The 12,515-nt window shown below is 38.2% G+C and overlaps 1 protein-coding gene across 7 annotated transcripts in view; it reads left to right on the forward strand.

Moving 5' to 3' along the window:
- Nucleotides 1–12,515, forward strand: part of DYNC2H1 (dynein cytoplasmic 2 heavy chain 1) — a 349,828-nt gene that overhangs the window by 138,664 nt on the left and 198,649 nt on the right. For 5 of the 7 annotated variants that reach the window (XM_050758858.1, XM_050758861.1, XM_050758859.1 and 2 more), the window contains 4 exons: nt 845–964; nt 1,533–1,667; nt 3,033–3,176; nt 5,318–5,407. In XM_050758858.1, the coding sequence (XP_050614815.1) occupies nt 845–964; nt 1,533–1,667; nt 3,033–3,176; nt 5,318–5,407 (489 nt within the window). The other 2 variants (XM_050758865.1, XM_050758863.1) reach the window with 2 other exon arrangements.

The raw sequence follows: 12,515 nt of genomic DNA on the forward strand, positions 1-12,515 counted from the left end.
TTGAGAAACAAACAAATCTTTCCAAAGTGGCCGCATTGTTTACTTTCCCACCAGTAATGTAGGAGGGTTCCTGTTTTTCCATATCCTTGCCAACTCTGGTTGTTATGTATCTTTTTAATTGTAGTCATTCTAGTGGGAGTGAAGTGGTATCTCATTGTGGTTTTGATGACATAGTCTTTTATCTTTTTATTTGTTTATTTTATTTTTATTTTTTTGAGACGGAGTCTGGCACTGTTGCCCAGGCTGGAGTGCAATGGTGCGATCTTGGCTCACTGTAACTTCTGCTTCCCGAGTTTAAGCTATTCTCCTGCCTCAGCCTCCCAAGTAGCTGGGATTACAGGCGCCCACCACCATGCCTGGCTAAATTTTTGCATTTTTAGTAGAGATGGCATTTCACCATGTTAGCCAGGCTGGTCTAGAACTCCTCACCTTGTAATTCGCCCACCTCGGCCTCCCAAAGTGCTGGGATTACAGGTGTAAGCCACTGTGCCCAGCCCTTTTTATTTGTTAATGTGAATACTTACTATTAAAAAAAACTAGCTCTCATAATTTAGTATATTTAATTTAAAACTAAATATTACATATTGATATGTTAAGTAATGTACTTTCTTACAGCTTTTCTACAGTAGTTAATATTTTGCTCATCAGCTTAACTATTTGTTTTGTCTCTTTTTCATCAAATGTAATTGTTGAAGGTATCTCATATTTAATTAGAAAGAATGAAATGAGATAACATAGTATCATATTTGTAATAGTCTGTCAAACACAAGGCCTGTTTGCAGGAAGTTTTTATTTTGTTGTAAGCCTTATTGCTAGAAGTACCTTGTCTTTTTGTTTTCCCAAGCTTTTAGCTTTAACCATTCAGCATGAGAAACCTGATTTAGAAGAACAGAAAACAAAACTATTACAACAGGAAGAAGATAAGAAAATACAGCTAGCAAAGCTCGAAGAATCTCTTCTAGAGGTAAAAGTCTAGCTATTTAGGTTATTTTTTCATATTACTTTTTTAAATGAATACAAATAGTAGCATTTAGGAAAATTAATAGTATCTTCAGATATTTTTTTTCCAAAGGCATATTAGTGTATATCTTACAGTCAAAATTCTAACAATAACGGGAGTTATCTTTTGGAATACAAGATCTTAATGAGCAATGTTTAAGACAAGCAATTTTTAACTAATTTGTATTGTTTTATTATTTAATTATATGCTCATAATTTCAAGAAGCATTAAAAGCAAGAAATTATGACTAAATCTGTAACTTTAAGTAGTTTTTATTTTTAAATTGACAAAATTAATACCTTGCTATGTTTGATAATGATATAGTTTCATAAAATAATTTATTAATTCATTTAATATAAGAAGGCTATAATAAAAATAGAAAAAAACTTTAAGAGGGCTATAAAATGTTGAAATTCTTCTAAAATAATGTAAGTTGCCATAAACATCAAATGAATGACAGTTAATATGGGCTTGCTTTAATTGGTTATTTTTATATGTATAATGATGTTCATGTTGTTAACTTTCCCTACAGACACTTGCCACATCTCAAGGCAATATTTTGGAAAATAAGGATTTGATTGAGTCTTTGAATCAGACAAAAGCAAGCAGTGCACTTATTCAAGAGTCACTTAAAGAATCTTACAAACTCCAAATTTCCCTTGATCAAGTAATTATTTCCTTCTTTGTAATTTTGCATTATGTTTTCTTGAACATTTAGGTTAATATGATGGAAAATGTGGAATCAGGTCCTTAGGGGAAAGATGATGTTAAAAAGAGCTATTCGAAAACATCAGAACATTGGGTTTGATTCTAGTTATTGTAGAGAGGGAATTCAGATGTTGGCACATTGAGGATAAGGACTGTTTGTCAGTATACCCTGATGTCTTCTACTGATTTCTGGCATAATGTTAGATCTAAGATAGAGCTGCAATTTTGTACTGAAATTGGAAATGAGTATATTGAAAATGAGTATTACAGAATATCTTTGCTATTCTTGGAACTTTTCTTAAGTTAAGGCAAGTTACATATACTAATTAAAAGGGTTATAAGCGCTAAGCTATAGTTATTGGCTCTTTTCATGCTTACAATGAACAGTGCTGGGTACTTTATTATCCTAATGTGGACACCTGTTAGAGTCGTCTTCTCTACCTCTAGTTCCATCAGTGTTCTTATTGTCACCAATCCTATACTCAGTTCGAACTTTTCTCCACATCAGAGATAGCCTTATAGTGTTGTGCTGTCTTGTGTTACCTTAACTGATTCTCTTTAGAAATGTAAAACTGGATCATCTATTCTCTGATCACAAATATTTACCACTGTCATCTTACCCACTTTCCCCTAATACTAGTGCTCTTGGTCCTCATTAAGACCAATCTGTGGACCCCTTCTAGCTCTGTCAACTGACAGGTAGAAAGGTATTTAAAATATATTGCTACAGTCTGAATATCTGTGTGTCCTCATCACCCCCAAAATTCATATGTGGAAATCTAATCCCCAGTGTAATAGTATTAAGAGGTGGAGGTTTTAGAAGGTGACTAGGTCATAAGGGCAGAGCGCTCATGAGTGGGATTAGTAACCTTATAAAAGAGGGCCGAGGAAGTTTGTTAGCCCCTTCCGGCAAGTGAGAACACAGCAAGAAGCAGTTCTTTCTGTGAACCAGGAAACAAGCTCTCAACAGACACCAAATCTGTTGGCACCTTGATCTTGGACTTCCCAGCTTCCAGAACTGGGCGAAATCAATTTCTGTTATATAAAAGCAGAACCAATATAGTGTGTTTTGTTATAGGTAGCCTTAATAGACTAAGACATATGTTGTCTGCAGTTTTATAAAAATGAAGAAGAAAAACTAGATTTTGCTATCTTTTTTAGTTAGAAACCATGATTCATTATCTTCATTTGTTTTATGTTTATGGAAAAGTAAGATTTTTTTTTTTTACTTGGGTAGATATGTACATTGTAGTCTTTAGGTGGCAGTAGAGCACTAATTCTAAGGTGTTTCCACCCTATCCCCTACTGATATCTTGATCCATAGGAACGGGATGCATATCTCCCCCTTGCTGAGAGTGCCAGCAAGATGTACTTCATTATTTCTGATTTGTCCAAAATTAATAACATGTACCGTTTTAGTTTGGCTGCTTTTCTCCGACTTTTCCAACGAGCTCTACAAAACAAACAGGTAAGCTGTTGGTTACTCTGTACCTGACATTGAATTACAGGGATCACTTTACTAGGGAGAGTACTTAATAAAAATTATTAAGCAAACTTTCATAGAATTATGTTCCAAAAGACCACATGTAACACTTTTAAGCTATATAAAGAAATTAGTTACTTAATTTCTTTTTATATTGTTAACAAGGTGTCCCAATGTGACAGTCTTTTTAATGAAAACAGTTTATGTTCTGAGTGTAAATGAATAAGTAATAATCATTTTTAAAACCCAGTGATTCTGAAAGGTATAAAAATAAGAATTATCCCCATAATATCATCACCTGGGGAAAAAACATTTAACATTTTATTATATGTCCTTGTTGTTTAAGGCCATAACTTTCCAGATAATGGGGATACAAGTGTCCACTGCCTTATCAAGCATGTATTCTAATGGAGACAAGGATGTATTAAAGGGTAACAAATTGTTTTAACTAAAAGATACAATACTGTGCTTTTAAAAGTGTATTAGTGTATTATGGACAACTTTCCTATCAGTGAATATAAACTTAATGTGTTTAAGAGATGGTGAGGCTATACCATACTTTATTTAACCACCTCCTATATATGCACATTGTTCTATTTATTTCTGTTGAGTATCGTATTAATCCCAAACTCGGCTGGTTAAAACCATTTTCTTATGCTTATTGATTCTGTTGGAAATGTAGTCAGGACTCAGCAGGGATGACTTTGTTTGTTTCACAATGTCTAGGACCTCAGCGGGGAGGACTTGAGAATTGAGGGGCTAAGGCAGGTGCTTCACTTGCCCGTCTGATGCTGTGGGTGGGAGGACTTGATGACAGGACTGCCAACTGCAGCACCTCTGCAGGAGGCTTGGCTTTTTACCAGCACTGAGTAGATGGATGGACTTCTTATTTTTTAGCTCAGGGCACTAACTGTGTATTTCAGTGAATAAGGCTAAAACTGAATAGCCTTTTAAAACACAGCCTTAGGTCTGTGTCATTTCTGCTGTATTGTATTGGCTGAAGCAGTCACAAATCTATGTAGAGTACAAAACTTTCTTTCTGTTGTTTAGAAAATCTACTGGATCTTGTAGGTACAGTACTGTGTCTTATTATAGAGTGACTTTTAGGAATTCCAAGTCTCAGTTTCACATGTGATCTTTGTTAACATATAGTGAAATGAATACAAGTATTTGCTATCTAAAGTAATGATTAGTTGTCTTGGTTAGAACATACTACTACAAGGCTAGAAGCCTAGGATTAATGCATCTGAGTTCCAGTTCATAATGCTTTCTTTAAACCAACTTCACACATTTCTCTGCTGATCCTGGATGTATTTTTCTAAGCCATTAAAATTGTTTTACTAGGTTTTTTCTTGGTATTAATTTATAAATCATAAGGATGCAAGCATATTTAGTCCAATTATTAGACCAGAATTGATCTTTGCAAGACATGTATTCTCCAAATGCTCTCTGAGATATAAAACTTACATCACACTAAGGGAAAAGGACAGGTTGAACAACCTTCCCTTCCTGCATTTCTATACCAAACAATTTTTCCTTAATCAAAGGAAATAGACACTAATAACATGTTTTTCAATTATTACAATCTTGCAAAATGGAATTATTATATCAGATCAAAAACTAAAATTGTATGTGAGTTTTTACAGCATCAATTTCAAAGTTATTGTTCATCCTTATTCATCCTGCAGCCCATGATTTAAGATCATTGAGGTTCCCATATTGAGAATGAGAAAATTCTTTATAAGGTATTCTTGTCATATTGTTTTAGGGTTGGATTGATAATTACAATACAAAAAATTAAAATGGCCTTAACCTAGATTGATGTAGATAGTATTTTTAATGCCAATAGGAATCAAAGTGATATGGTAAAATTCAACTTACGTTGCATTATTGGGAATTGATTGTAATTTTCATTTGTTGAAAGCTTTAACTCTATACATTAAAGAAAGGTATGTTTTTTTAAATATTATATTAGTGTACAAGTTTAAAGCACTTGTTTAGTCCCTTGAATTTGATGGTAAAAGATACTTATTTCAGAATCAGCTATGAATCTGGAGGAACAATTTATAGAAGTACTTTTTAAATGTTTATAAATTTTCTAATGAATTTCCAATTGTAATCTACAGGATTCTGAAAATACAGAACAGAGAATCCAGTCACTTATCAGCTCATTAAAACATATGGTATATGAATATATATGTCGTTGTCTATTTAAGGTAAGAAGCATCATATTTTTCAAATATAAAATGCTACTTGTTCTGTGATTTAACATAATATTTACAGTTATAGTATAATTCTTTCCCTACTGGAAAGGTATTAAAAATGGTATTTCTTGTATTTTTCCAGAAAATTTAACTGGAATGTCTTATAGCATTCTTGGTTGTAGTGGGGAAAAAAGTGACAAATGAAGAGGGGAGAGCAAACACTGGGTTAGCTGACTTAGTTCTAAACATTCCAGTGGTCACCAAAAGAGATAATGACAGTGGATTATGTAGCTCATTATATAGCTAGACTTTCTCATCCTCAGCAACTGACATTTTGGGCTACATAATTCTTTGTTGTGTGGGATGTTGTTCTGTGCATTTTAGGATGTTTAGCAGCATCTTTGCCTTCCAGCACTCCCTCCCATCAATTGTGAGAATAAAAAATGTCTGTGGACATTGTCCAATGTCTCTGGGGTTGAGGAACAAAATTATTTTGCATTGTTAGCATTAGGAAGTAAACTAGTGTTTGAGCCTGAGTTATGAAAGAAGTTTTTTACAGAAGTTTTCATATTACGTGTGTTCCAGAAGAGAACACACATTGGACAGTATTTTAGAGATTTTAGATATTAGAAAACACAGAGGCCTTTTTTTACTTAGAATTTTTGTTGTTGTTGTTGTTGTTTTGTTTTTTTTGAGACAGAGTCTCTCTCTGTTGCCCAGGTTGGAGTACAGTGGCGAAGTCTTGGCTCACTGCCAGCTCTGCCTCATGGGTTCAAGCCATTCTCCTGCGTCAGCCTCCCAAGTAGCTGGAACTACTGGCATGCACCAACCATGCCTGGCTAACTTTTGTATTTTTAGAAGAGAGAGGGATTCACCATGTTGGTCAGTTCGAGACCATGTCTTGAACTCCTGGCCTCATGTGATCTGCCCTCCTCAGCCTCCCAAAGTGCTGGGATTACAGATATGAACTGCCACACCCGGCCAGGATTTTTTTTTTTTTTTTAAATAGCAATCTTTGGGTATAGCTTAAGACATAATGTTGAAGAAGAGCTTTGTAAAAGCAATTAATTGAGAGAGAGAATTATTATGGTTCAATTATATAGGCTTCTTAGAAAGTGTTGAAAAATATACAGTTAATATATTTTTAGAACAGGATAGTAATTTTTGTGATTTTGTTGAGGATCTTTATTTGAGATACAGACTAAATCCTTCAGAAGCTGTCTGGGCAGGGCATCTCTGAAAGAAAGGCAATACCTCCAGTCAGGAGCTTGTAGATAAAACTCCCATCTCCCTGGGACAGAGCACCTGGGGGAAGGGGCGGCTGTGAATGCAACATCAGCCAACTTAAAGGTTCCTGCCTGCTGGCTCTGAAGAGAGCAGCGGATCTCCTAACACCACGCTTGAGCTCTGCTAAGGGACAGACTATCTTCTCAAGTGGGTCCCTGACCCCCGTGCCTCCTGACTAGAAGACGCCTCCCAGCAGGGGTCGACAGACATCTCATACAGGAGCACTCCAGCTGGTATCTGGCAGGGGCCCCTCTAGGACGAAGCTTCCAGAGGAAAGGAGAGGCAGCAATCTTTGCTGTTCTGCCGCCTCTGCTGGTGATACCCAGGCAAACAGGGTCAGGAGTGGACCTCCTGCAAAGTCCAGGAGACCTGCAGCAGAGGGACTTGACTGTTAGAAGGAAAACTAACAAACAGAAAGGAATAGCATCAACATCAACAAAAAGGACATCTACACAAAAACCCATCCAAAGGTCACCAAGATCAAACACTAAAGGTAGATAAATCCACGAAGATGAGGAAAAACTAGCGCAAAAAGGCTGAAAATTGCAAAAACCAGAATGCCTCTTTTTCTCCAAAGGATCACAACTACTTGCCAGCAAGGGAACAAAACTGGACAGGGAATGAGTCTGACGAATTGACAGAAGTAGGCTTCAGAAGGTGGATAATAACAGACTCCTCCAAGCTAAAGGAGCATGTTCTAACCCAATGCAAGGAAGCCGAGAACCTTGAAAAAAGTTTAGAGGAATTGCTAACTAGAATAACCAGTTTAGAGAAGAACATAAATGACCTGATGGAGCTGAAAAACATAGCACAAGAACTTCATGAAGCATACACAAGTATCAATAGCTAAATTCATTAAGCGGAAGAAAGGATATCAGAGATTGAAGATCAACTTAATGAAATAAAGCACGAAGACAAGATTAGAGAAAAAAGAATGAAAAGGAACAAATAAAGCCTCCAAAAATTATGGGACTATTTGAAAAGACTAAATCTGCATTTGATTGGTGTACCTGAAAGTGACAGGGAGAATGGAACCAAGTTAGAAAAAATACTTCTCAGGATATTATCCAGGAGAACTTCCCCAGCCTAGCAAAACAGGCTAACATTCAAATTCAGGAAGTACAGAGAGCATCACAAAGATATTCCTCAAGAAGAGCAACCCCAAGACACATAATCATCAGATTCACCAAGGTTGAAATGAAGGAAAAAATGTTAAGGGCAGCCAGAGAGAAAGGTCGGGTTACCCACAAAGGGAAGCCCATCAGACTAACAGTGGATCTCTCTTCAGAAACCCTAAAAGCCAGAAGAGAGTGGGGGCCAATATTCAACATTCTTAAAGAAAAGAATTTTCAAACCAGAATTTCATAGCTAGCCAAATTAAGCTTCATAAGTGAAGGAGAAATAAGATATTTTACAGACAAGCAAATGCTGAGAAATTTTGTCACCACCAGGCTTGCCTTACAAGAGCTCCTGAAGGAAGCACTAAATATGGAAAGGAAAAATCAGTACCAGCTACTGCAAAAACATACCAAATTGTAAAGACCATCAACACTATGAAGAAACTGCATCAACTAATGGGCAAAATAACCAGTTAGCATCATAGTGACAGGATCAAATTCACACATAACAATATTAACCTTAAATGTAAATGAGCTAAATGCCCCAATTAAAAGACACAGACTGGCAAATAGGATAGAGGCAACACCCATCGGAGTGCTGTATTCAGGAGATCCATCTCACGTGCAAAGATACACATAGGCCCAAAATAAAGGGATGGAGGAATATTTACCAAGCAAATGGAAAGCAAAAAAAAAAAAAAAAAAAAAAAAAGCAGGGATTGCAATCCTAGTCTCTGATAAAATAGACTTTAAATTAACAAAGATCAAAAAAGACAAGAGGATTGCATATGGTAAAGGGATCAATGCAACAAGAAGAGCTAACTATGCTAAATATATATGCACCCAGTACAGAAGCACCCAGATTCATAAAGCAAGTTCTTAGAGACTTACAAAGAGACTTAGTCTCCCACACAATAATAGTGGGAGAGTTTAACACCCCACTGTCGATATTAGAAAGATCAATGAGACAGAAAATTAACAAGGATATTCAGGAGTTGAACTCAGCTCTGGACCAAGCAGACCTAACTCCACGCCATCTACAGAACTCTCCACTCCAAATCAACAGAATATACATTTTTCTCAGTACCACATCACACTTATTCTAAAATTGACCACATAATTGGAAGTAAAACACTCCTCAGTAAATGGAAAATAACAGAAATCATAACAAATAGTGTGTCACAACACAGTGCACTCAAATTAGAACTAAGGATTGAGAAACTCACTCAAAACTGCACAACTACATGGAAACTGAACAACCTGCTCCAGAATGCCTAGTGGGTAAATAGCAAAATTAAGGCAGAAATAAATAAGTTCTTTGAAACCAATAAGAACAAAGACACAATGTACCAGAATCTCTGGTACACAGCTAAAGTAGTGTTTAGAGGGAAAGTTTTAGCACTAAATGCCCACAGGAGAAAGTGGGAAAGATCTAAAATCGACCCGCTAACGTCACAATTAAAAGAACTAGAGAAGCAAGAGCAAACACATTCAAAAGCTAGTAGAAGACAAGAAACAGCTATCAGAGCAGAACTGAAGGAGATAGAGACACGAAAAACTCTTCAAAAAAATCAATGAATCCAGGAACTTGTTTTATGAAAAGATCAACAAAATAGACCACTAGCAAGACTAATAAAAAAGAAAAGAGAGAAGAATCAAATAGGTGCAATAAAAAATGATAAAGGGAATATCACCACTGATCCACAGAAATACAAACTACCATCAGAGAATACTGTAAACACCTCTACACAAATAAACTAAAAAATCTGGAAGAAATGGATAAATTCCTGGACACATACACCCTCCCAAGCCTAAACCAGGCAGAGATCGAATCCCTGAATAGACCGATAACAGGTTCTGAAATTAGGCAGGCAGTAATTAATAGCCTACCAACCAAAAAAAGCCCAGGGTCAGGTGGATTCACAGCCAAATTCTTCCAGAGGTACAAAGAGGAGTTGGTACCATTCCTTCTGAAACTATTCCATGCAATAGAAAAAGAGGGACCCCTACCTAACTCATTTCATGAGACCAGGATCATCATGATACCAAAACCTGGCAGAGACACAACCAAAAAAGAAAATTTCAGGCCAATATTGCTGATGGACATTGATTCAAAAATCCTTAATAAAATATTGGCAAACCGACTCCAGCAGCACATCAAAAAGCTTATCCACTACAGTCAAGTTGGCTTCATCCTTGGGATGCAAGGCTGGTTCAATATATGCAAATCAATAAACGTAATCCATGACATAAACAGGATCAATGACAAAAACCACATGATTATCTCAATAGATGCAGAAAAGGCCTCCCATAAAATTCAACACACCTTCATGCTGAAAACTCCATAAACTATGTATTGATGGAATGTATCTCAAAATAATAAGAACTATTTATGACAAACCCACAGCCAATATCATACTGAATGTGAATCAATATCAGTATCATACTGAATGGGCAAAAGCTGGAAGCATTCCCTTTGAAAACTGGCACAAGACAAGGATGCCCTCTCTCACAACTCCTATTCAACATAGTACTGGAAGTTCTGGCTAGGGCAAAGAGGCAAGAGAAAGAAATAAAGCGTATTCAAATAGGAAGAGAGAAAGTCAAATTGTCTCTGTTTGGAGATGACATGATTGTATATTTAGAAAACCCCATCGTCTCAGCCCAAAAGCTCCTTAAGCTAATAAGCTACTTCAGCAAAGTCTCAGGATACAAAAAAAAAAAGGATGAATTCATGTCCTTTGCAGGGACATGGATGAAGCTGGAAACCCTCATTCTCAGCAAACTAACACAGGAACAGAAAACCAAACACCACATATTCTCATATGTAGTTAGGAGTTGAACAATGAGAACACATGGACACAGGGAGGGGAACATCACACACTGGAGCCTGTTGGGGCGTGGGGTAAAAAGTGAGTGAAACATTAGGACAAATACCTAATGCAGATAGGGCTTAAAACCTAGATGATGGGTCGATCGGTGTAGCAAACCACCATGGCACATGTATACCTATATAATACACCTGCACGTTCAGCACAAGTATCCCAGAACTTAAAATAAAATTTTTAAAAACAGAAAAAAAAGTCTTCAAGCTCTGAGATTCTTTCCTCCACTTTGTCTATTCTGCCATTAATACGTGAGATTGCATTATAAAATTCTTGTAGTAAGTTTTTCAGCTGTATCAGATCAGTTACATTCTTCTCTATACTGACTAGGTTGTCTGTCAGTCCCTGCATTGTTTTATCATGACTTTTAGCTTCCTTGGATTGCCTTTTAATGTATTCCTGTAGCTCAGTGATCTTTATTTTGAATTCTATTATCTTCTTTATCCATATTATGAATTCTATTTCTGTCGTTTCACCCATGTCAATGTGGTTGCTTGCTGGAAAGGTTATGCGGTTGTTTGGAGGAAAGAAGGCACTCTGGCGTTTTGAGTTTTCAGGTTTCTTGGGCTGGTTCTTTCTCATCTTTTTGGGCCTATCTATCTTCAGTTTCTGAGGTTGCTCACCTTTCAATGTTTCTTTTGTTTTTCCTTTTATTCTATTTAATGACATTGAATGTTTGAGGTTTAAGGTGGATTTAGTTAACTGCTTTTGTTTCTGGAAGATTTTAGTGGGCCAGCGCTCATCTCCCATATCCTGGACTGTGTGGCCTAACTCTTGGGGACTCGTATTGGGCCCCAACTTTGATCTCTGGCTCCTTGGGGTTAGGAATCCACTGTGGTTAGGAATCCACACATAGGTCATTCGGGGTGGGTGGGGTGGGAGGGGCAAGGTGCTCTGTGACCGCTGGTCGCTACCCTTGGATAGGCGGTGTTAGCCAAAGGGTTTCATAGTGCCGTTACAGTGGGATTCATCCCTGTTTGCGTGTCCCAGCAGCAGTGGTAGCAGCAGCTGTGTCAGGGTACTAAATGGTACCAGAGTGCCTACCTTTCTGCTTGCATTAACCAAGGTGAGGGAGGCAGTGCAGCTGTGGAGAGGGCGTGGGAAGCCCCTGCTAGTGACTGTGCATGATCACACTGCAGGTGGTGTTGGCTCCAGGGCAGGGCCCCTGTGGGTGAAGGTGGGTGCCTTCTCTGTGCCCCTGTAAGCAGGAGTGGTCACTCAGGTCTGGGGAGAATCCTCTCTTATCTGCACTTAGTTCCACTCCAGTGGCAATCTTAGTGCAAAAGTCAGCCACTGACGGGGGTGGGGCCAGCTGGTTCTCTGTCTGCCAGGGCTCTTTTTGCAATGGCGGTGGGTGGTGGGAGGTTGGGCAGACTGCACTTTCACATGCTGGTAGGGCAAGGAAAGCAAAAGCTGGCCATGCATACATGCACCGCAAAGATGTGTGGAGTTGCTGTGGATCGTGGGGAAGCTGGAGTGTGGGGAGGGAGCGCTTGGGCTGGTGCATGGCTGTGGAGACAGCTCTGCTGGAGCTCTCTGCCAGTCAGGCACAGTCTGCCAATGCAGGTCCCCTGGGCACCTGCGGCTGCCCTGCAAGCAGGCGTGGCCAGATTGGGGCTTCCAGAGATACCAGCAGATCAAGGGGTGCTCAGGTTAAAACAGCTAGTCTAATGGGCAAGACTGCCCTGCAGAGTTCAGGACAAACAGTTCAACTTAGAGCTAAAGTCTCCAGTGGGAGCACGTTGAGCCTAGGGGAATAGCCATCCCTGGCCAGCTCTGCTGCACATACTCCGGTACCAAACCCCCTGGGCTCCACATCAGCTGGCTTGC

The sequence above is a fragment of the Macaca thibetana genome, chromosome 14, assembly GCF_024542745.1.
Source record: "Macaca thibetana thibetana isolate TM-01 chromosome 14, ASM2454274v1, whole genome shotgun sequence".
Taxonomy (NCBI): domain Eukaryota; kingdom Metazoa; phylum Chordata; class Mammalia; order Primates; family Cercopithecidae; genus Macaca; species Macaca thibetana.